The sequence below is a fragment of the Parus major genome, chromosome 8, assembly GCF_001522545.3.
Source record: "Parus major isolate Abel chromosome 8, Parus_major1.1, whole genome shotgun sequence".
Classification (NCBI taxonomy): Eukaryota; Metazoa; Chordata; class Aves; order Passeriformes; family Paridae; genus Parus; species Parus major.
This window is the reverse complement of record NC_031777.1, coordinates 5,985,266-6,010,291: the sequence shown is the minus strand read 5'-3', so window position 1 is coordinate 6,010,291 and position 25,026 is coordinate 5,985,266. Positions and strand designations below refer to the sequence as shown.

At 43.1% G+C, this 25,026-nt stretch overlaps 1 protein-coding gene across 2 annotated transcripts in view; it reads left to right on the top strand.

The window, feature by feature from the left end:
- HMCN1 (hemicentin 1) overlaps positions 1–25,026 on the top strand; it is a 177,761-nt gene that overhangs the window by 116,435 nt on the left and 36,300 nt on the right. For both annotated transcript variants that reach the window (XM_015636090.3, XM_015636087.3), the window contains exons 45-67: positions 284–565; positions 989–1,156; positions 3,509–3,622; positions 6,107–6,193; positions 6,602–6,793; positions 7,498–7,671; positions 8,554–8,667; positions 10,069–10,214; positions 11,753–11,903; positions 12,583–12,786; positions 14,345–14,458; positions 15,278–15,465; positions 15,878–15,974; positions 18,859–19,020; positions 19,214–19,327; positions 19,446–19,648; positions 19,886–19,967; positions 20,079–20,210; positions 20,409–20,558; positions 21,567–21,726; positions 22,631–22,755; positions 24,156–24,339; positions 24,506–24,603. In XM_015636090.3, coding sequence (XP_015491576.1) covers positions 284–565; positions 989–1,156; positions 3,509–3,622; positions 6,107–6,193; positions 6,602–6,793; positions 7,498–7,671; positions 8,554–8,667; positions 10,069–10,214; positions 11,753–11,903; positions 12,583–12,786; positions 14,345–14,458; positions 15,278–15,465; positions 15,878–15,974; positions 18,859–19,020; positions 19,214–19,327; positions 19,446–19,648; positions 19,886–19,967; positions 20,079–20,210; positions 20,409–20,558; positions 21,567–21,726; positions 22,631–22,755; positions 24,156–24,339; positions 24,506–24,603 — 3,441 coding nt within the window. The remainder of the gene's footprint in view (positions 1–283; positions 566–988; positions 1,157–3,508; positions 3,623–6,106; positions 6,194–6,601; positions 6,794–7,497; positions 7,672–8,553; positions 8,668–10,068; positions 10,215–11,752; positions 11,904–12,582; positions 12,787–14,344; positions 14,459–15,277; positions 15,466–15,877; positions 15,975–18,858; positions 19,021–19,213; positions 19,328–19,445; positions 19,649–19,885; positions 19,968–20,078; positions 20,211–20,408; positions 20,559–21,566; positions 21,727–22,630; positions 22,756–24,155; positions 24,340–24,505; positions 24,604–25,026) is intronic.

Below are 25,026 nucleotides of genomic sequence, written 5' to 3'. Positions count from 1 at the left end.
TTTGAACAATCCCATGGAGAAGAAAATCTTCCAAAATCTGTACAGATTGATAGTGCTGGGGCAGTCTTCTTTAATTCAGTTTTTTCTCTTGTTTGAATTTTAAAAATTGCCTGTAAGTTAACATTTAAAAAAGCATTTTTACTTTATGCTGTGGGAGAGGGGAAAGGAGGTGATTTGCCTTTTACTGGCCCTGCTTCATTGGAAAGTTGACTCAGCAGCAAGTGAAGATTCTGAGGCACAGCTTCCAGCTGACTCCTACACTGTGTCCATTCTTCTTCCCTAGCTCGACCAACTATATCCAACAGTGGTCCCCACCCATCAGAGGTCGTTGTCACCCAGGGAAGTGAAATATCCCTGGAGTGCGAGGCTCAGGGCATTCCTGAGCCAGCAGTGATGTGGCTGAAGGACGGGCAGGCTCTGGGCAGTGGCAGGGATGTGGCGGTGCTGGACGGGGGCCGTGTCCTGCGGCTGGAGCGTGCCCGGGTGTCTGACACAGGCCGCTATGTCTGTGTGGCCACCAACGCCGCCGGGCTGGCCGACAAGAAATACGACCTCAGCGTCCACGGTGAGTGGGGTCCACCTGGGGCACGTGGAAATTCACCACTGGGTGGCCAAGCAATGGTGTGGAGCTCAGTGCACCTACTGGATCTGCTGCAGGGGATGCAGCTCCAGTTGCAGTGTTAGGAAAATCCCAAATCCAAATTTATAACTCCTGAATATTTTAGAATTGTAGCCCTTGTTCTGTTAATATCAGTCTACCCCAAGTTGCTTCATTGCCTGAGATAACCAGGATATAGTATAATTTTGCATGATATTGGGGTGAGTGTTGTGGTGGGAAATATTTTGTTCTTGGAGAGAGAAATTAAGGTTTAGCCAAGACCACCCTGCCACTCTCCCTCAGTAAACTAATATTTGGGTGACACGTTTTGTGAGCAAAAGGAATTTGTATTTGCTCTGAAGTATGGCTTTTCGTTACTATTTGCTGTAGTTCCCCCAAGTATTGGTGGTTACCTGCAGCTGCCTGAAAACATCAGCACTGTGGAGAAGAATCCCATCTCCCTGGTTTGTGAAGCCTCAGGAATCCCCTTGCCAGCAATAACATGGCTCAAGAATGGGTTGCCCATCACCTTGAATGGCTCTGTGCGAATCCTCTCAGGTACGAAAGCTGGAGGACAGATGGCAACATCTCACTTTGTCATGGGCAGAAATACACTTCATTAGCTTTCGTATTTTTTTTCTCCACCTCCTCATTTTCACAGTTGTTTCACTGTTTTAAGAGGAAAAATCTTTGAAAGAACAAGTGACTAAAACCAAAGCACATCTTTAATTTTTGTGGGTCTGTATATGAAACCAAAGGGAGCCTCAGAGATGAGCGCATGTAAAAGAACTTCTGTGTGTGTTGTTTCTTCGACCTTGGGTCTACTTGCCACTGGCAAGTAGAAATCTTATGACAGTAAGTTTTGATGAAGTTTCTGATATTCTGTGATAGCCACCATGCAAAGCCTGCACCATGAACCTAAGAAAACTCAGACAGGTAAAGAGCTGGAAGGTGTTTAAGAGCTTAGCTAAGTCTTAGCAAAGACTGCATTTGAAGCTGATATTCAGGATGTTTTAATGAGTGCAGCTTTTAAAGTTACAGATAGTCCTGTCCTCTGCTTTCCCATTTTTGCATATGGTGTGTGGGAAAAGGAGTGGGTGTGTGATTATTTCCCAGTATGAACATGGCTCTGGGAGCTGCTCTGCATTCCCTTCTGTGTCAAGTTGCTTTTAACAAATGTAACATCTTCTGGGCTTGTTTCTGTCCTGTCTGTTGCTTTCTACACCCACACTAATCTCACCTCCCGGATCTTGAGTCAGGAAGGGAGAGACAAAAAGATGTTTACTGTCTCTGGATGTTGGCTGTGTGGGAGGGGAAACACACCAGGGATCATGGCTTTGTTTTCCTCCAAACTTCGTGCTTCAGAAAGCTACACGTTGTGGTAGTGAACTGTAGCCAGCATGGCACTTGGAGCTTTATTTGTGCTTGTACAGCTGTAAAAAACAACAACAAAAATTCTCCTCTAATTTTGGAGTTAAATACTTTGGCAAAGCAAGATTTTGGTTCTGTTGATTGAAAACATACTTGGCATTGTAGGTAATTTCAGTGTGTGGACACACTGCTGGCAGCTTTTAGTCAGTTAATTCAGATCATGGAATCACAGAATATTCTGAGCTGGAAGGGACGCACAAGGACCATCCAGTCCAACTCCTGGCCCTTCACAGGACACCCCAGCAATCCCACCCAGTGCTTTAGAGCATTGTCCAGTTACTGATGTTTGCTTTTGATGATCCTTCCTGCATATCTTCTAGGAAAAAGAGAAAAATCCACTGTACCCCACCTGATTCCCATGTAGGCTGTGCCCTAAGCTGCACATGGGCCTTAAGAAGGAGAAGAGCTTTTGTTTAGCTAAATGTAGAAAATCTGTCCTGCCTCAGCACTGGAGGGCTGTGTGTGTTCTGGTGTGTGATGCCTGGGAAGGTCACAGTCTCTGGCAGGCAGGTTTCTGCTCCTGCTTTGGCCTTGTGCAGGGGTAGATGGGAGAAGGGATCAGAGAGACTTGAGGCGGGAAGACTTGAGCCTCCCTCAAACTCCCAGTACTCCCAATGGCAGGCAGGATTCCTTGGGCAGAGGCACATCCAGTAACCACCTCAGGAGTTTGTTCCTCCAAGTGCATGACCAGGATCATTACTTTCTGGGCTGTATCCCAACAGTGATAGCCACAGGTAGGAGCTGCCCTGGGCAGGTGTGGTGTAGGTTAGGGAATGGTTGTTGATGGGAAAGCTGCAGGCTGGCTGCCACCTTTGGCTTCACACTGAAATGCTCCCTAATGTCTGTTCTGCTGTTCCTCTGCCAAAAAGCAAGGAGAGAGAAGTTATTCTGTGATGGCAAAGCAGGGATATTCCTGATCTTTGGTCAAACATACTTGCAAATCTTCCTTTTAAATGAACATGTCTGTGCAAAGGTTACTTGACAACCACAGAGTTAAGAAGAATCTGCTCTTTTAAACCATTGCATATAAATCAGTGCTATTATCAGCTGTTATTATTATTATTGATTTGCACAATTAATGAAAATGCTAGAAGGGAGAAGTGGAATTTTATTCCTTATATATAAATATGAAAATACCTTAAGGAGTATTTATAATATAAGGTGTTTATAGAGATGAGCTTATTTTTGTGTGTGCACACATAAAAAGCACTGATGAGGCATTATAAATTTTCCTGAATATTAATCTAGAATCTCAGTATTGTAAAGCACTCTTGTGAATGAAAACCCCGCTGTCTGAGGCACTGTGTGCCATCCCAGTTTCCTGCCCAGAAGTGTGTGCTGGAAGTACAGCGTTTCTGCCACATCCCAAGTGCCGATCCATGAATCCTGTGCAGTGGAGCAGGGTGTGTGTGCCCTGCCCAGCCCTGGGATGGTGCTGGGTGGCAGAACAGGACTCTGATGCTATTTTGGCTGTCTCAGGGGGCCGGACACTGCGGCTCAGCCCCACGGGCACGGCAGACGAGGGACATTACACGTGTGTGGTGACCAATGCTGCAGGGGAGGCCAGGAAGGACTACCACCTCTCTGTCCTGGGTGAGTACCTGCTCAGGTTTGGGGCAGCACAAAAGACAGGTTTGTACAGTGAGGAGGGGAGGGCATTCTGTATACTTTCCTGGTATTTTAAAAAACATTATTCCAAAGCACATGTCCTTAGGGAAAAAAAATAAGTGAATTTGATACCATAGACAGAAAATCAAGTTGTAAAGAGAATCTTCTTTTACGTAGAATCATAGAAAGGTTTAGGTTGGAAGGGACCTTAAAGCACATCTCATTCTACCACCCACCCACCCCCCATCCATGGGCACCACTATCCCTGTCCAGCCTGGCCTTGGGTACTTGCAGGGATGGCAATCTGTGATGCAGCCTCCCCACCCTCAGAGGGAAGGATTCCTTCCCAATACCCCATCTATCCCTACCCTCTGGCAGTAGGAAGCTATTCCCCCTTGTCCTGTCCTTCCAGGTCCTTGTCCAAAGTCCCTCTCCAGCTCTCTTAGAGCCCACTGAGGTCCTAGAAGGGACTCCAAAGTCTCCCCAGAGCTTTCTCCGGGATCAGCAAACCCAGCTCCAGTACAGTAGGAAACCTTCAGTCAGCGGAGCCTTTAGTATGACATAGGATATAAACCAATGTGATAGGGGGTGATCCTGCTGATGTACTTAGACCAGGAGTTGTCCTGCAGGCTCTTTAAATGCTATTTGGAACCATTAATATATTACTTTATCACGTTGCTCAGTTTTGCAAATCAGTATTTTCCCCAGAAAACACTACTTCTTAGTTTAGTAACTGTTGCTTTTATCAATAACTGTCAGGCCTGGCACAGTGCAGGTTTTCTCTCAGTGTTTCTGTGTAGAACTTTGTTCTCAGTTTCCATTCTCTGAGGTGCTGAGCACCCTCATCTTCCTTTGCCTTCAGCTGATTTGGGCATATTCACCCTGTAAGTGATAACTCCCATTCAAGTCAGTTCATGTTTATTTGATGAGGTCATGGAAGTGTAAGTGTGGTAGAATGGAAGAGATGGATAAAAACTAGAAAGCATTCATTGTCTGACTGTTTTCTTTGGAGGGTTTTAGTAGCAGGGTGTTCCTGAGGGTTCTGGGAATCTCTATTGCATAGGCTTTGTTTCCCTTGAAGAAAAATGCTCAGTGAAGCTGACTTCAAGTGGAAAATTCCATTGTTCAGTCTTCTCTTCCTTCCCCCCAGTAATTTCTTTGTCTTTCTAGAGGAAAGTTACTGGGATGGAGCCTGACAGTGGCACAGTATCCTCACTAGTCCCTGTCAGTGGGAACTGTACACAGACATGCCAGGGTTTTTCTGGGTTACTGTAGGAGGTGCAGCAATCTGCAGGCAGAGCTTGGAATAATAAGCACAATATTTATATATTTGGAAAGGGTTTGGTGTGGCTTTGCCATATTTTTGAAATGAAGATGTGTTGATGACCTCTTGTATTCTTTTGGAGTCAAAGCAATGAGTTGCTGTCTTTGTTTATGAATAACAGTAACTTCTAGCCTGACTTAAGTCCTGAACTTTATGATTTTAAGTTTTGTTTCCCCACATCTGTTTCCTTCACTCTAGTTTGAACCCTTCGTTAGTTATCAGAAATCTGGTGTAACATTCTTGTCTCTGTTGACAATGAATTCTGCATATTTCCATGATTTTTACTTCTATAAAACATTTTTTCCAGCAATGAGCTAGATCACAAATAAGCTGCTAAATATATTTTAGTTCCTTTCTTCTTAGGTCTTATATATAGACTGAAAGTTTGCATATTGCAGGATTATTAAAGCATAAATCTAGCTTCTTACTGACATTTTGTTGCAATTTCCTGTATCTCTGGGAGTTGGAGCTGCTTTCTAATAACTACAGATCTCCTTTTCAGCCTGTTACACTCCATGCCTGCTTTGACTTGTAGTGCCAGTTTTTTGTAGTTAAGACCAGTTAATTGTGGCCTGATCTACAAATACCTCTACCATGAAAGAAATAATTGATCACAGTTTTTAACCACCTCAGTTACTTCCTGAGCATTATCTCATAATCTCCCTGAGATTATGAGCCCTCCTCATCCAAAATCACAAGTTGACCAGGATAATTTGGAAACATGTCAGCCACGTCAGCCATATAGTAGGAGTTTCCTTGCCTTGGATTGACTGTATGGGAGAGTGGGGGGGGGTGGGTGGAATAGGTATTTTAGGTATTTTATCTTCTACTTCCCTAGAGAAGTGTAATTTGTGCTACAGCAAGGTGCCTTTAGACCTATGTAGTGTGTTCATTCCCATATGGAATTAGCTGTATTTGCAGAGAACACTGATAAACCGTGGCACAGTATCCACTTCTTGGCAATATGTTGTATTGCTTTTGGTTTTTTATGACAGTTGATGTGTAATCAAACACTAACAGTGGTGAGTTTGTTTTCCTAATCCTCTGTTCCTGGGGTTATCCCTCCTAGCAGCATCATCAAGCAGCCTGTTGTATTTCAGTGTTGCAAGGAATCCATGCTGATGTTGTATCCTTGCCTGTTCCAGTGCCTCCAGGGATTGTTGGGGAAAATGCACTGGAAGATGTGAAAGTGAAAGAAAAGCACAGAGTTACCCTGATGTGTGAGGTGACAGGTAAAAGAACAGTTTATTATTTACCTTTGCTCATCAATGGCATGGTCAGATCACTGCTGGTACTGTAAAGCCTGTTTTTAATGAGCTTTCAGTTCAATGAGATTTTAAAATCTCAGATTTAACTGCGGTGCTTAGAGCAGGACTAAGCACTCCTTGTAAAGGTTGGATGAGATGAACCAAGAGGGATGTTGCTGTGATATTTCTTCTCCAAAGGCATGTGGAATTTCAGAGGAGGTGTATATCACTTCAGGAGGTTCAGAGACTTCAGAACACATATTCCAAAACTTCCCTTCTTGAATGTAGATGAAGAGCACACCTGAAACTGTATTTTCCTGTTTCTCAGACACCTTGGTATATCCTAGAGGTTATGCAGCAACTCATGTTTGCCATTTTCTCAACTCCATCAAGGGAACCCTGTGCCACAGATCACGTGGCTGAAGGATGGGCAGGCTCTGGCTGAGGCTGGAGATCCCAGGATCGTGTCCAGTGGGCAATCGCTGCGGATCTCGGAGGCACAGCTCCTGGACACAGGCCGGTACACCTGTCTTGCATCCAACGCTGCTGGGGACAGGAGCAAAACCTACAGCCTCAACGTGCTTGGTGAGCAGCTGGAGGAGCAGGCAGCTCAGGAAGAAAGAGTTCCCTTGGAATTCTGTGGGGCTTTATTGACTGTTGCCTGTCTATGAGAATTTTACATCTCAGTAATTGATAAGTGATAGTGGTTTAATAGAAACACCAGTGCTGTGCTTTAGACAACAGAGCTGGAACATAGGGAGCCTTCATAGGATATCACCCCTATGGGATGGTCAGGACAAGCACTTTGGCTTACTGTGATTCAAGGAAGGAGCATCTGAAGAGCATTTCAGATTATGATCTCTTCAGAAAAGCTAAAACCATCTGCGCTTCTCATTTTGTTTTGTTTTTGGTTTTTTTTACACGAGGGTTATTGCACAATGAAGTACAAACAATGGTGAGTTTGTTTTCCACAGCCTTGTTCCTAGGCTTATCCCTCCTTCCAGGATCGTCAAGCAGCAGCTCGGCTCAAGTAGTGGTGTCTTGCTTCCTGGGAACCTGTACTTGACAAAGGCAGGGGTGGGAGTGAATTCCACTGATTTGGGATCACTGCTGACTTCAGGACAAAACATAAAACCAGCTGAGTGTTGTCTGGGTTTTGGTGCTCCTTGTAGGACTGCCACCCAGCTAGCCGAGGGTGCAGTCAGATTCGCAGCCTGAACATGGGCCAGAAAATCAGCTTTTCACAGAGGGGCTTTGCTCCCTGTGGTCACTGATTTTGTTGTTCCCAGTGGCTCCAAGCATCGTGGGAGCAGACAGCCAAGGGGATGCAGAGGATGTCACCGTTATCCTCAACAGCCCCACCTCACTGGTCTGTGAAGCTTATTCCTACCCTCCAGCCACCATCACCTGGCTGAAAGATGGAAATCCCTTAGAATCCAGCAGAAACATCCGCATTCTGCCAGGTAAACTCTGTTCTTAGTGAGAAATAACACCTAATTATTTTATTGCATATTTTTCTGTTACAGACTTCTTTAAAAAAATCAAAGGATATATTTCTATTAAGTGCAATGCACTGGCACAGGTTGCCCAGAGAAGCTGTGTCAGCCCCATCCCTGGAAGTATCCAAGGCCAGGCTGGACCCAGCCTGGGATAGTGGAAGGTACCCCTGCCCATGAATGGGCTTTAAGTTCCCTCCAACCCAAACCATTCTGGGATTCTTTGTACTTCTCTAGCACTCCCCATTCCAATATTTTTAAGTACTTCACAATTAACTGATTGTTTATTTGTGTTTTGTTGTGTATTTATTCTTTTGTACCATCAAGCAAAATGATGGGAAAATGCATAAGAGTTAATGAATATAAATTACTTGTAATTCAGTGTGAAAATTAGATGGAGAGAGATACAAATTAATAAAGAGAATGAGGTGGGATTTTTCTAGGTCATTATTAGTTTGCCATTTTTAGTTAGTAGAATAACTTTTCTGTAGTACCTGTGGAGGTTGGAAAATGGGAACAAGCTTCAGAGGGAACACTGGACTACTGTAGATGTATGAGTACCTTACCTTGTTAACTGTAAGCATTCAGAGAAAGAATGAGTCCTGGCTAAATAGCTTCAAGAAATTCCCTGCACAAATTTCTTGTGACAAATTTCCCAAGAATCCATAAGCAACAGGAGTTGTGATCCACAGTACTGCCATGAATCATATATTCATTTGTTACATGTGGCAGTAAGCACTCAGGTTTTCTGCTCTTCAGAGGACAGATTTTGGACCAAAGGGTTTGGAAATATGCTGAAGGAAGTATTTAAATAATTGGGAAAATATTAAAGGTTGGTGTCTTTGGCAGGTGGGCGGACCCTACAAATCCTGAATGCCCAGGAGGACAGTGCTGGAAGATACACCTGCATAGCCACAAATGAGGCTGGGGAAACACTGAGGCACTATCAAGTGAAAGTCTACAGTATGGCAATGCTTTCAGTTTTTGAAATTTCTTTTACTTCTGCATTCTTCCATTTTCCCCATTGCGGTGCCTTGTGTCCTGGTGAATACAAGATTTCCTGTTTATGGCTTTGCTGAGCAAACATCTGCATTAGCTCCTGACATTGCTGGAGGAAAGACACCAGAAAAGTTGATTGTTGCATCCTTTGCAATGATACAGTTGCACTAAAAGCCTTTATATCACCCAGGGGAAGACATTTAAGAAACACTGAATTCCTGTTTCCTCTGAAATGCTTCTTTTGTTGCTGATTTTTAAGTCAGATGAGCGCAGCACAATGGGTAATGTGTGCAGAGAATCTCCTGAACACAGAAACCATTTTAGAAAAACAGGAGATGGCTTCTAACATCTAGAGGGAACTTTACTGAGGAAGGTAAAATAGGAGCATATTAATTTCATATCCTTCTATAAGATTTTTTATGCACAAAAAAAATTCCTATTCAAGTCCTTCCATCAGCACATTATCCTTTGAGCATCTACCTAAATACTCAATTTTAATGCTTAAACTCTTCATTATGGACTCAATGAAGCATAATTTTTACCTTTTTTTTTTAATTTCCCTGTCTGATTTGGAATTGGTTGGCTCCCTTACAGTAACCATACTGTTATTTAATTATACTAAGTCCCTAATAAGGCCCCACTGGATTTGGAATAATGAGAAGATGACAAAAAAGTTCATTACTAATGCCTGATTGTGTGCGAACATAAAGCCCTCCACCCCCAAATGCCATTGCAACTGTCAATTATTAGGATACTGTAAGTATTAGGGGGAAATTTAAAAATTCCCAGTGGAAAAAAAGAGTAGAAAATGCTCTGAAAGCATTTTACATAATTTCAAAAATATTGTGAGACCAAGCTGGGGGGTAACTGAAGAATTTTGAAACATTCTGTTTTCCTTCTGATTCAGAAAGAAACAGGATTTTGCAACGCTGAGATTTCAGTGGAAATGTTGAGTTTTCACCAGCTACCCTGAGTGTGGACTTGTGATCCAACATATGTTTCTGGGAATATTAGTTTCCATTAAAGTGCTCTTTAATGACTACAGTACCCTGAACTTTATAGAATTGAAGCCAGGCATGTAATAATTAAGTGCTGTAGTTAGGTAGGGCTGTAGTCAGGTTTGCATGTTTAAAAACCTGCATGTTAAAAAGTGTTGAACACAGTTTTGTATATTTTTGTACATAACAACTGTACTAAATATATATATATATATATAGTAATAAATTGGCTGTGGGAAAGAGGCAGTTTATTGGGGGAATGCACTTGCTTTTCCTGGAGGTTATAAACTTTTTCCAGTTAATGCTGAAATGCTGCAGCAGCCACTAAGCCCTGACAGTCTCTCTCTTCTCTTTTGTCTGTGTGCAGTTCCACCCACCATTGCCAAAGGGGACATCTCAGGGCCAGGGCTGTCCCCTAAGGAGGTGAAGATCAAAGTGAACCACAGCCTGACCCTGGAGTGTGAGGCTCACGCCATTCCTGCTGCTACCATCAGCTGGTACAAGGATGGACAGGCCAGTCACAAACTCTGTTCTTTCCACTGAGGGGATGTGGGACAGAGACAGCTGAGTGTTCTCTGACCCTGGAAATAGCATCCATGCAAGGCAGCAGGAGTCACCCTCACTCCCTGCTGCTGGCAGAATCACCACCCAGCAGTTCGGGGTGTTTGCTGGCACCCAGACCTCTGCAAATCGACATCCTGGCTTTTGGTGGGTGCCTGGCAGTGCCTGAGACATTGGGGCTGGAGTTTCCAGGCCTGGCACTGGCCTGTGCTGTGAGAGGGAGTGCCCTTCTTGGCAGAATCATCCCATGGTGTGACCACAGGGTCCATGGCTGTTGTGTAAAGCCCCCAAAGGCCCTATTACAGATGGTTCCCTCAATTGCTGCCCTTGCAGAAGTTGCAGAGCCTCCCCCTCGGTCCTGGCAGAGCTCACAAAGCCACAAGAGCATCTGGCTGCTCTGGGGGGGTGAGGCACAAGTCCTGCCACACACAGTGCTCCATGAATCTGTCTGGAGAGCTTGGGAAGGGCAGGGCCATAGGGACACACTGAAATCCAACACAGGATGAATAAAAAAGGAACTGTACTGCTATTTTGTAAGAAAGGAGAGTAGCTCTTGCTTGAGCTGGCACTCATCATGGAACAGTTCTTCCTGCATTTAAGGGGCATGTGGGAATAATCTGGATGATCACCCTCTGGCTGTTTCAAGTGTGCCCTGCTGTTCTGGGATCCCTGGGAGTCCTGGCCATCTTGCCAAAGAAAACCTCAGTTTGGGGGAGTTAAGAGGTCTCCAAAGGCAGTGGCTGTGCACACCTGGCTGCTACTGGCACAGCAGCTGGTTCTCCTTAGGCTGCCATGGGTGAAAGGCTCTTACTCCTGTTCATGGACTGGATGAACTGCTGGTGAGGAGTTCAGTGCTGACTCCCTAATCATGGAAGCATGAGCTCATGGCATGGTTTGGGTTGCAAAGAACCTCAAAGCCCATCCAGTTCCATGGACAGGGACACCTCCCACTAGACCAGGCTGCTGATGTAGATGAGCACATCTAATGTGTTCTGGACACACAGGCTGTGCCACTACAGCCTCTGCTGTCATGTGTGAGCCACATTTGGGCGCAGGAATATCTAATCCTATGTCTCTGGGCTGCTGTTCTGTCCATTCCATCGTCAAACTGTGTTCTTGCTGAGCAGCAGATCTGTAGGATGGATTAGATCTGTTAGATTCACAGAAAGCTGGGAATTTTCCATGTATTGGAAACTTGGCCCCTTAGTTCAGGGTTGGATCCAATGCCACGAGAACCCTGGCCTGATGGGGATGGCATTGCTCCTCTCAGCAGCATCCTGGGGCTAGGAGTGATGGCAAATCACATCCTTGAGGAGACCAGCCACCACAATCAGAAGGATGAAGATGCAGAGTTTCTGACAACCGTGAAAAGAAAATTGTCTCCAGGAACTTGGAGCTTGCTTGAGTTTACTCATGTAGCTACCACAAATCTGGCTATTTCTAGTGTGTCGTTTTCTTAGTATTAATTTGAATTTGAATTGACATTGCAGCCACTCCAGGCAGATGAGCATGTCCTGATCCAGGGCAGTGGCCGCACCCTGCACATCAAGGAGGCCCAGGTGTCAGACACAGGGCGCTACACTTGTCTGGCCTCCAACGTTGCTGGCGAGGATGAGCTGGAATTTGATGTAAATATACAAGGTAAAAGGGTAATAAAACTCTCCTGGTAGCCTGCTTTTCTAGTATTTTGGGATGCTGGAATTAATAATTTTAGGTCCTTTACCCTTGTGTGCTCAAACCCAATGCTTTGATGGTGTGGCTTTGATTTCAGGGATATTTTGCTTAGTGCTGACTTATAGTATTTGATTACTCTTTTATATCTTGTGTTTCTGAAATCAGTGCAATGACATAGCAACTCTGATCTTCCTCTAAATGCCATGAAAAATTTTAACTTGTTTTGAACTAAGACATAGTTGTCTGTTTTGAGTACTATTTAGAGGCCCCAGACATAAGCATCCTATTGGCCTACTGTGTCTAAATACAAGGAAACTACCATGAGTAATTTCTGAAAATTTAGACAAAATGAGAGCTTGAGTGAAACCAGATACCTCATTGTTTTAAGTATTTTTGTTGATGAATACCCTCTGTGTTTGTTACCAGGTCAACTTACACTGTTATTTATTACTCTTCAAAAAAAATACAAAATAAATTGCTCAATTTTTCCTTCTAGAAGAACTAGAATTTTCCTGGGTCACTTAAAGTAGGGGGAGGGGTTGATTTAATACACTTAATTTTTATTGCTGCTATTGAACATTACAATACGTTCTTATTTCTTGACTTTAAAACTAGCTATGCTAACATTTTTTCCTCTTTGTTTTAGTTCCTCCTAGGTTCCAAAAGCCTTACAGGGAATGGGAAGCTGGGAACATGGTGGATGCAGAAAGAGGTGGAGAAAGTAAAGATGTGATTGTCAACAATCCCCTCTCTCTGTACTGTGAGACCAATGCTGTTCCTCCCCCTGTGCTCACGTGGTTTAAGGATGGGTATCCCCTGAGCTCCAGTGACAGAGTGCTCATCCTGCCAGGTGGGTGTTCAGCTGGCACTCTCTGACCCTACATCGAGGTGATCAGAGGGATGGAGCCCCTCTCATGTGAGGAAAGGCTGGGAGAGTTGGAATTGTTCAGCCTGGACTAGAGAAGCTTCAGGGTGACCTCACTGTGGCCTTCCAGTGGCTGAAGGGGCTGACAGGAAAGACGGAGAGAGACTGTTTACAAGGGCTGGAGGGACAGGACAAAAGGGTATGGACTCACATTTAAGTGAGTGGGTTTGGATTTGATATTAGGAAGCAATTCTTGGCTATGAGGATGGAGGGGCCTTTTCACAGGGTGCCCAGAGAAGCTGTGGCTGCCCCTGGATCCCTGGAAGTGTCCAAGGCCAGGCTGGACAGGGGTTGGAGCAAACTAGGATAGTGGAAGGTGTCCCTTCCCATGGCAGGGAGTTGCACTGGATGATCTCTAATGTCCCTTCCAACCCAAACCATTCTATGACTGTGATTAAGAAACAGCCCTAGTGCTAGTATTTGTGTAGTGATGACACATTTCTTCCCTTCAAGATGCTTCTTTAATGTTCTTTTCAGACATCATTAGCTGGAAACGTTTCTCTCCGGTCCTTAGCCTTAAGTTATTTTCTTTAAGAAGTAGTCCTTAAAATGGTGTGAAGGTCACCATTGAACTCTCAGAGTGAATCATGGAACCACAGAACAGTTTGGTTTCAAGGAATCTTAAGGCCCATCACATTCCACCCTCTGCCATGGGCAGGGGCACCTTCCACTATGTCAGGTTGCTTCAAGCCCCATCCAGCCTGGCCTTGGACACTTCAATATGTTGTAAAATGCACTACAGCAATTATACCTTCTCTCTGATGTGTTCCTGATTTGTTTCCTTATTAAATTTGCTTTGACTAAAAGATAATTGGAATAGAGAAGCCTCTTAACCAAGGGGTGAGGCATGGAAATCATGCAGCAGAAAAATGGCCATGATCTCCTGCTTAAGCTCATGGGGAAGGGAAGGAGCTGCCTGAAGTCATGGGTGTTGCTATGCAGAGATGGTTTGAGATGGAGTGTTTAAAGAAGGGCAGTGTTAAAATGCTTGTTCATCTCATGAGAGGGTAATGACAAATACTCCCAAAGTGCACTCCTAAGATTTCCTCTCATTCTGAAGGTATTTATATGGCTATGCTTTTATGAAGACTAGAGTGAAAAGTATCTCTAAACCTCAGAAGTTAATCTTTTCCATTTGGAACGGAGTATTCTGTGCCTGTATTTCCTTCTGCCTATTAGTTCTGTGCCATCTTACTGAGAAATATTTCTATTTTTAATGGAAGACTAATGCCTGGCTGCATATTGCTGCAGCATGTTCATCCTTTATGTGGAATTAATTGCTCTTTTCTAATATTTCAGTATGAGCATGGCTGCACTCCAGCTCTTTGCCTGTAGAAAAAGTAGCCAGGAAATAAAACCTTTAGCTACTTATAATTCAAACCAAATGCTGACCATTCATAGATTTGCTTGCTCAGGTCTCTGGTGGGGTGTGGTGTGGAGATGATGGAGAGTGCTTGATGCTGCCTTGGACTTTTGTTTGCAGGAGGCCGGGTGCTGCAGATTGCGCGGGCCCAGGCAGAGGACACCGGCAGATACGAGTGTGTGGCGGTCAACGAGGCGGGGCAGGACTCTATCCACTACAACGTCCGAGTGCTCTGTGAGCTTCCCTTCTCCTCTGAGTGCCAAAAAAGGCTTCTGTGCAAAATAACCAACCATTGTAGTCCAGGAGTCCCTAGTGTTTTTAATGTTTATTTGTAAACCATGATGTTAATGTGTTTAGGGTGCTAGAGTTGTACAGCTGTACAGAGTTGTGTGAGCAGTTGATGTTCTTAGTTTCATGTGTGTAGGTTATTATTAAAGGGTCTCAGTTGTGTTACAGCTCTCACCATTCACCAGAAAGAAAAGCATAGGTAAAAATCCTGGTTTTATCTTGGTATCTCTTGTTCTCTCTTCAGCTTCCCATTGAGAATTGTGACCAAGACTTTTTTCTCTTTCTTTATTTTGGCCATCATTTTCCACAATACCTGCAGAACTCCCAAAGCCTGAAGGGAACTGAGGATTTAGATTAATGAATGCCTGCAACCATTTGGATGATCTTTTGTGTCTGTTGATGTACTCAACGTTTTAGCCTTGGGAAACACTTCTTTGCCTCTGTGGGAGTGTTATACTACTGAAAATACTGATTTATTGTTACAAAGGGGTCCTGCCTTGGAAATCGTCTTTTATTTTGGTGGCAAAGAATACAGTGGAATAATTGGAAGATGGGTTTTCACTTCTCTCTGTGTGCTGTGGATAAGTATAGTTCTGCTGCAGTCCTTGGAGTTATGCTGAGTTTCAGCTGAACTACTCATGGGATGGCTTTATCTTTCACTGGATTCACTGGAGGTTTCACTCCTTTCTCCTGCAAACCCAGTCTAATCTCACAAGCACCTGAGAGGTGCTGAGTGTGTGTTCTCCTCACCTTTGCTCCCTGCAGCTCCCCCATCCATCAGTGGGGCTGACGGGGACCTGCCTGAGGAGGTGACTGTGCTGGTGAGCGAGGAGGCAGCCATGGACTGCATTCCCAGCGGGAGCCCTTCCCCAAGGATCACTTGGCAGAAGGATGGCCAGCTCCTGGCAGAGGATGACAAACACACATTTCTGTCCAATGGAAGGAGGTTACAGGTAGTGTAACCTTTTTCACAGTGGAAAAACTGGGTTTTGGCAACAACAAAACTGTCTGGTTTTGCTGAGTAGGAAGTTTTTTCTTTTTCCTACAAGGTGCTGCAAACAAGTCTTTGTCCTTTGTTCCTGTTCTTCACCTGCTGCTTCTCACTCCAATGTAGTTCCTCAAATACATCCATTTGTGGGACCATGCTATGAGCCACATCCTTTGAAATAATTGGCTTTTACATATTATTGACTTACTTTGAGAAAATAATGAAAATAATGTATTCTGAAGAACTTCCCATTGATGAGTTAAATTGAATAAAACTATGAAAGCAGAGGGCTGGGCATAATCCTCTCCACTTGCTTCTTTGGCACTGTGATGTCTATATGTTAGTTTCAAAGCCATATTTGTCTTTTTTTGCCTTAGATTTTGAATCCCCAAATAACAGATACTGGCAGGTACATCTGCATTGCAGAAAACAGAGCTGGAAGTGCCAAGAAGTATTTTGACCTCAATGTTCATGGTAAGTACCATCATCCATAACTTCTGTCAAATGCTGGTTCAGCTTGGATGTGTTATTTTTAGCAGAATGCTCAGACCCCCTCAGCTTCATTCATATGAGTCCTACTGGATGTGATGGAGATTCTGAGAGATCAGAACTTAAATATCAGTTTAAAGTACCTTGACAACATATAGCTCTTGATACCACGTGGCTTTAGCTCCTCATACGTATTCCAGAAAGGTAGGAATTGTTACTGAGGGAGCCTGGTGTGGTTCTGTGTTCACCTAGTTGGGATTGCTGAGCCCTGGGACCGTTAATTAGGTTAATTAAGGTTTGATTATAGCCTGTTTGGATACATTCAGAAAACACATTTTTTCCAAAGAATTTAATGATGGAAAGCATTAAACAAAGATACATGGCTTGTAAAAGCTTGGTTTTTAGAAATGTGCCCATTAAGGTTCCTTCCTGTTCTCTGTTTTTGGTTTTCTTGTGGAGTCACAATAGGGTTAAAATAAATGTTGGCTTTAAGCATCAGAAATCTGAGACAAATATGATCAAGGTATTTTTTCATAAAACAGTCTCCACTACCTTCCCTTCTCTCCCCTGATAACTTCAGAAAATCAAGACATCTCTAATGAACATTTCAGAGTAAACCCAAACTTCCCCTTCTACTTCTGCACACTTTCAGCTTTCCATCCTGAAGACAAAAGAAGCATCATTCCCACCAATTCATCTGTGCTAGTCCATGTTTCAACCTGCCAGGAATACTGGCAGCTACATTTTTTCTGTTTTATAGAAAACAAGGGCTAAAGACAGTACCAGCATCCCAGGAATGTGAGGAATCAGGTTTTTGCACACAGAATAATTGCATTTTTTCCTCTGTCACACATGCAGAAAATTTACATGGCACAGATTTCTAATCCTTTTTGCTACTCAGTAATGCATTTGGCCAAAAATAGTGTTGTCATGGGAAGAATTTGCCCTGGAGTTGTTCTCTGAGAAGTTATTTTCTGGACAGACAGTGGAATCTATCCAGATTTCCTGATGTGTGAGTTCTGTTTTTAAATCAAAATATTTCACTTTTCCTGACATTTGTGTTTAAATTTAAACTTCTATCTTAAAAATGCTTGGTTTTAGTGATTATGGCTAAATACTGTTCTCTTAAAAGAAATATTCACATGAAATTCCAATTCTAACCTAACAGTATTACCAGCTTAGGTCTATCTTTCTTAATGCAGTTTAATTTGAAAAATTAAAAGCGCAGCTCTGCAGGAAAAGACCACACAGGGTGAAGCACTAAGGAAAATGCATTATCAGTAAGCAGCAGGATCTGTGTTTTGTCAGTGTCAAAAAAAATGGCTATTTCCCAGCATTTTTATGTATTTCTAATATAACTGTTCTCATAAATTTAAATAAAATACTAAAGATTATGCTCTTTATTAAATTAGAAAATTCACTTCTGGTCTCCAAGGTGAGTAATAAAACTAATATAATACTTCTTAAAATACAGAAATTAACCACTCAGATTTAAATAGTAGGGAAATAATAGGTAATTTTCATGCTGAGTGCTATATTTGAGCTCATGACTCCGTGTTTTTGCACATAGAGATACGTTTGCATAGGCAGATTACCTGTGATACATTTGTGGGTGTTTTTTCCTGCAGAAATTTTAATCAACCACTGACACAATTTAAGCAAAATTCATTAAAGACAGCCAAGATTCAGCCTGGTACATTAAATTACCCGCTGCCAATAATAACATCTGTGCAAAAGGAACTCTAAAGTCAATAAATATAAATAACTATCAAACTATCAATAAATACAAATAACTATCACATGAGGTCAGAATTCTCCACTTGCTCTAGTGAGCCATTTTATCTTCTTTATCAAGGAAATATCCTTCAGTTATTTCAAGCTGAAAAATATGGACTCAATTCCCCATTTACACTGCTCTTGTTTGTGCAGTGCCCAGAGGAGCCATAAACTTGCTTTAATGACTGGTTTGTGTCACTCAAGTGACAGCAAACAGCTGGAGCTTTTAAGGGGAAGATGGGCCAAAATACTTAAACGTTTCTGTCTTTGAAAAGGAGGATTCCATGTGTTCTTTGGAGTGATTTTTCCACACAATAAAGCCAAGAACATGCTTTTGTTTTCCTCTTAAGTGTTTTATATATCCCCACTGCAAAAACATGGCAACTAGAGCTTGGGGGTTATTAAAAGGAAGAGATTTACAGTTCTTTCATTCTAAATGGTTTCTGTAGAAGGGTCACATGTCAAACTATCCTTGATTTAAAAATTCTGGGACTTGTAAGCTTAAGGAATGCACCCCTTGGAGCAGTGTGGCATGCCAGGATTTTCCAGTGCTGGCTCACTGCTAAGCAACAGGTTTGTCTGGTTGACAGAACAACTCTGAACTGTGTCGGGAGGAATAAATTTGGGGTCTCTCTAGGTGGAAAATGGACTGTTATAGGGAGAGCAGGAGCAGAAAAGAATCAGGAAAAGGTGTTAGTCATCCTACATATCCTGACAATGGGGATTTGCTCTGTCCTGTCTTACACAGCAAATATCCATGAGCAGTGTTAGAAAATTGGCAGTGCATTGTCAGGATATCATGTAGGTTCATTAGCCCTCCCAAGCCTCCAGCACAGAAGGACTGCAAATTAAATAGTTGACATTGTTGTGAAGTACAGGAACAGGAATAGGAATGATCATTAGATTAGTTTCAGTCATATTTCCAGATACATCCAAAAAGCAATGGATCCATTAATAGGATGTGAAAGATTTTTGCAACCTGGCCCTTTGGCAAAATGCAGCAATTCAGCTTTATTGTAGTAAATCAGGATCTTTTGGGAAATCCTTTGCTGATACAGTGATAGATGCTATTAATGTATTTTTCTCTCTACAGTTCCTCCAAGTGTTGTTGGGACTAACCCTGAGAATCTGACTGTGGTGGTGAATAATTTCATCTCCCTGACTTGTGAGGTCACAGGCTTTCCACCTCCTGATCTCAGCTGGCTCAAGAATGGAAAGCCTATCAGTTCAAGTTCCAACACTTTTATTGTGCCTGGTAAGGAATCTCAGTTATCCTGCAGCCTTAGGGCTCAGCTTCTGTCTGGTTTGTGTTGATGGGGCCTATGGCCACTCTTTGTGGGGCACAATGCCTGTGGTCCACAGCCTGTTGCACTTGCAATTCTAAACCAGCCTTGGGGGTTGACATAACCACCACAGAGCAAGTCTCCAGCCTTCTCTCCTCACTCCAGGTGCTCGGATGCTGCAGATTCCCCGAGCTAAGCTGTCAGATGGTGGAGAATACACCTGTACTGCCAGGAACCAAGCTGGGGAAAGTCAGAAGAAGAGCTTCCTAACTGTCCTTGGTTTGTGTTTTACTCTTTTCTGAAATAATACCTATTTCTTGGAAAGTGTGGGGAGGTTTATCTGCTTTATTGGGTTGTTTCAACTCAATGCAAAACTGAGTCTAGGCTCCTTCCCTAGTGCCCCCGAGCATCAAGACCCAGGGGGGAACGTCGGTGACAGTGCTGACCGTGCGAGTGGGCACCCCAGTGACCCTGGACTGTGAGTCCAATGCCATCCCGGCCCCAGTCATCACCTGGTACAAGAACAGCCGCATCATTCCTGACTCTGCTGCTGTGGAGGTCCTGGCAGATGGGCAGACCCTGCGAATTAAGGCTGCAGAGGTGGGCCAGGCTGAGGGGAGGCTGCATCTGCAGCTGCTCTGCCACTGCCAAACAATTATTTCAGTCTTTAGTGTGGTGTATTTTACTTGCTGTACAAGAGAGATGTGTTTCCTGGAGGCTTTTCATCCTGTGAGAAGCACTTTGAGTTGGCAGAGGCACAGGTTTTTAATATCTCTAAACTGTAGCATTAAAATAAGAATCCGTAATGATTTTTTAAAAAACTTGTTTTTATTTCAGGTTTCTGACATGGGACAGTATGTGTGCAAAGCCACAAATATTGTGGGACGAGATGATAAAAATTTCCATCTCAATGTTTATGGTGAGCACACTCTGCATCATCTACACTAGTTATTATAATAACAGACTTAGCAGATTAGGCACTTCAAAATCAGTTTACATAACATTCTTACTGCTTCCATTCAATTCACAGTGCCTCCAAGTATAGAAGGCTCTGAACAAGAGCTGGTCAGTGAATCCGTCAGTAATCCTGTCACCTTTGTGTGTGATGCTACTGGAATTCCTCCACCCACATTAGTGTGGCTTAAGAATGGAAAACCAATAGGTAACATTGTCTCCTGCTTTTCACTCAGTCCCCTCTTTGAGGCACCACTTTGCTGTTTGCTGTCTGGTTTGTGTTTCCTCTTCATTTGTCTCTATACAGACTCTTACAAGAACTGATTAGAATCTTTGTTTTGAAACCAAAAGAGATGTTTGCTCCCTGTAGCCCGATTTGGAATGATGACTTGTTTATGTATTTCAGAAAACTTGGATACTCTTGAAGTTCATATTTTATCTGGTGGAAGCAAGCTTCAGATTGCTCGCACTCAGCTCCTGGACAGTGGCACCTACACGTGCATTGCATCCAATCCAGAGGGGAAAGCTCAGAAAACCTACGTGCTTTCCATCCAAGGTAAGGAATGGGGAGAATGCAGGGAGCAGAGCTGGTTGAATATTGCATGAATGTGACACTGTCTGTGCTGGAGGCACTGAGATCATGTAACCACATAGAAAAGTGGAGAATTTGGACTGTTACTTCTGTTACCAGAGGAGGGGAGTGGTTGGAGAATTCAATACTTCTGGTCCAAAATTTGCATGGAAAAGAATATTCTTTAGTCCTGACAATGGAACTTGAACAAAGTTGTGCAGGTTTTATGCGTCTGCTGCTGGTCACATCATTCCTCCTGCTGAGCACTGGAGCTGCCTTGGTTGGCTGCAGAGCAGCACATGGAAATGAATTCAGGAGCAGGGGTACCTGTTATGCCATGGAAGGAGCTAGAAAAGACCAAGCTTAGGAATACTTCCCTCATCCCCACCTTAAGTGACAAACCCTTATTTGTTACGGAATTGTCTCCTGCCTCACTGTGAATCTCCCTTAGTCTGCAACTGTTGTGTTTTCCTCTGTTCCTAATGACTCATCCCCACTAATTGCACTGGTGTACTCCTGCCTGCCATTTTTTTCCTGAGCTTGGGAATGGAATGTCAATCTTGTTGTTTGATCAAATGTGTCTAAAATTGCTTGAAATTCTCTGAACTTATTAAAGGGACTGACAGTTTTGACTTCATGCATAGCAAGACTGTAATCCTTGTTCCTTGGGAATGCAGGCTGCAAATGGCCTTGATTAGGATGGAATTAGTGTGGCTGTTTACAGGGCTATGATGATGTTGGTCACAAAATCCCAGACTGGTTTGGGCTGGAAGGCCATCCAGTGCCATCCCCTGCCATGGGCAGAGACACCTTTCACTATCCAAGCCCTGTCTAACCTGGCCTTGGACACTTCCAGGGCAGCCACAGCTGCTGAGAACCTGCTCCAGGTACTGCACTAAGTGTTGGTGCTCATGAGCTACTGCAGTATGTCTGTTTCTAGTTCAGGTTACATTTCTTGCTGCTGAATCTCTTCCCTCTGTGGTGCATTTCCAGTTCCTCCCAGTATTGCTGGCTCTGAGATGCCAAGTGAAGTTGGTGTCCTCCTGGGAGAGAGTGTCCAGCTGCTCTGCAATGCCACTGGAGTGCCCACCCCAGATGTGCAATGGCTGAAGGATGGAAAAACAGTTGCCAGCGATGATTTACAAAGGATAAGGCAAGAAAAATAAGCAGACACTGCATTCTCGTCTGTAATTTTAAGGGCCCTAAGGAGAGAATGTGAGGAGAGCCTGAACTGGAGCTTAGTCAGGTTAAGAGTATCATATCCCTCCTTAGCTTCTATAAATCAAGTATAATTTGTTAGTCCTTTGATTTTTTAAAATTTCTTTTTCCTAACAGAGATAAGTATATTATATTCATGTCTTTCTCAGTTAATGAATTCCGTACAAGTTCATCAGTTTCATGAAAGTTTAAGGTCATTTAGTTCCTTTGGAGGGGAAAGATCTGAGGCATGGAAACATTTTACTTGATGCTTTTCATTATGGGTCCTTCAAAAGTCAGGCTGGAGATAAATCTTAAAACAAAGTTAAACAGGACATCTCTAGGAAAGAACTTTTTAGTCTATCTCTACAAAAAATACTTTGCAAAACACAATGATTCTCTCATCAAGCTCCCAAGAGGGTTGTCACTGTTGGACACGAAATAAGGAGCGTGGATTCAATTCAACAGACAGAAAGAGGATCATCAGAAGGATTTATTAAGGAACTCTTCAGCCCCTTTTATAAGGTGATCTGATACAGGTTTAACATGATTGGTAAAGGGAACAACACCTCTCCAGTCCCATTGGTGGAACAAGAGAAAACACACTCAGCACAGCTGTACAGAATTGTTTTGAGAAACCCACATTACTTACAAAAATGGTCCTTGAGAGAAAAATGTTCTCGAGAGACTTACCCTTGGGAACAGATCAGACACTGACAGGCTGAAAAACTCTCTTAGGCTCAGAAAATCAGGTCTTCAGAGGGTAGAGGCAGTTACTGAAATGTCCATACTAGGCTGTTTATTTGCCAGGTCAGAGGAACACTATACAAACTCACTGTGCTTTGTGGTGGTCCTTGTAGAGTTACTACAGATGGCAGCACATTAAACATCTCCAGAGCTCTCAGCTCAGACACAGGAAAATACACTTGTGTGGCTACTAACCCTGCAGGAGAGGAGGACAGGATTTTCAACCTGAATGTATATGGTGAGTTCTGCCAGATGTGAAACCCAAGTCTGCTCCATAATCTCATCCTTGGGAGTTCTCCCAAGGGAGAGCACAGAGAGGAATGTCTGTCTGCAGTGAAATCCTGCACACACATGTTTCAAATGCCTGTGCTGCATATATTACACAGGATGCTCTGTCAATGACAGAAGAGTTGAAATTGCTGGTTAATGTGTTTTGGGATAAACAGGAGTTAGTTCCTTTGGTGGATTTCATAATAGAGGGATTCTACTTGTGGTAATTTTTTATTTCTTGTGGGGAAAAATATATTGGGGCTGATTTGCTGTGACGCTGCTGCATTGTTGTATTATCTTCCCTAATTCCAATTGAAATACATCAGCTAAGAGCAGAATGGTACAAAGGGAGCTGATACTTAAAGGTCCCGAGAGTTTAAAAACGAGGGAGTTTTGGAGGAAATTGGAGTTTGACATCCAGTGGCTAGTGAGTGTAATCCTTTAGCAGCATAGAGAGTGGATATTTTAAACTGTGGAAAATGTGGTCATTAAGTACAATGGAAGGTAGAGGGGAGAGTTCTGCCCTCAGGCCAGGGTTTCATGTGTCAGTCCCACTTACACAGACTCAGAGTCAGTGGGCATACAGGCATGAACCAAGCAATAAGAGATGACCTTTGGTATCATTAAAAACAGTCCTGAATGACCACAGCACATCTTTTTGGGACAGAATGGTTCTGCACAACAGCAGGGAGTTGGTGCTCAGTTTGTATTGGTTGAAGTTCAAGCAAACCAATTTAAAGGTCTTACTGATGAGTGATAGGATCCTAACTGAGCCAGTGCCTGGACTGGACTTCTTTATGTAGTGAACCCCCAAGTCCATTGCTTTTAAACCAACCTGTAACCCCAAAGAGCCCCAAAGCAGCAGTTTGTGTCATCATCCAGGACAGTTACCTAGACATTTTGAGCTTTCTGTATTTAAGAATGAAGTCAGCAGATGCACCCAGTAAACTAACTTTCCTCCTCTGTGATTTTGCTATTTCACTATGTATTTAAGATTTATTGAAGGAATTTATTGATTTGTTTATTATGAGTTTGAGTGGTCTCTTTTGGCCCTGGGTTCAGCTCATTCCTTCCTGCACTGTCCTTCTCTCTCCAGGAACTCCAGGCCTTGAGCTTTTGTGCTTGCTGCAGGCTGTCAAATCAAAGAGAATTCCACTGTCATTGTACAGTGCCTGTGATTAGAAATATATAAATGGATGATTTTTAGTGCTCAATATTATTGTCTAAGGATATACTCTACAAAAAATGGGATCCTTTTACTCAGTTGTCAGTGGGACATTTGGTGTAGGATTTCCTGCAAGGTGGAGTGGTTTCAGGAGCCTGTTTTAATACATTTCTTTCCATCAAATGTTGTTCCACAAAATGCAGTTCCTCCAACAATAGCAAATAGTAAAGATGAAGCAGAGGAGCTCACTGCCCTTTTGGACACCTCCCTAAATATTGAATGTGATGCTGCGGGGACCCCCCCACCACAGCTTCACTGGCTGAAGAATGGCCTTCCTCTTTCTGTCTCCTCCCAGATCAAGCTCCTCTCAGCTGGGCATATCCTCAGGTTGGTTTTCTTTTCTTTTAACTAGCTTTCTGTTCTTTCTTGCGGTATCAGCATAATTCTGCTGTATTTTTGGAAACAAGAGTAAAATTTCATCCAAATCATGCCATAATAAAGGATGTGTTCCATGTATTCCATTTACAGCTTGCTTTAATTGCATTTTCCTTAGGCTTGCTCGAGTGCAGATATCTGATACTGGCGTGTACACTTGTGTAGCATCTAACAGGGCTGGAGTGCACAACAAACATTACAACCTGCAAGTTTTGGGTGAGTGTCTCTGAAATTTTTATGGAAATAATCTTGTTTCTTGATTTCCTAAACGTACTCTTTAGTTTTCTTTCTCACCAACACCTTATTGCAGATAGCCACAAGTAGAGATTATCACTGGGGAAATACTAACTTTTCAAAGTTTGGGGTTTTTTTTAAATGGAACGTGTCTTAGCCCTAGAAAAGTCCTTACTTGAATTGTCACCAATAACCATAAAGTCACAGAGTGGTTTGGGTTGGAAACAACTTTAAAGCTCATCTAGTTCTAGCTCCCATGTGTGACAGGTTTTTTTTAGAAAGAAAATTATTTAATTTATAAGCGAAGTTTAGCACAAGAATGTAAGAGGGGAAGTGCAGAAGGGCAGCTGCTCCAGCTGTTCTGTGCCCAGAAAACCCGACTGAGCTCTGTCCCTGTGCCTCTGT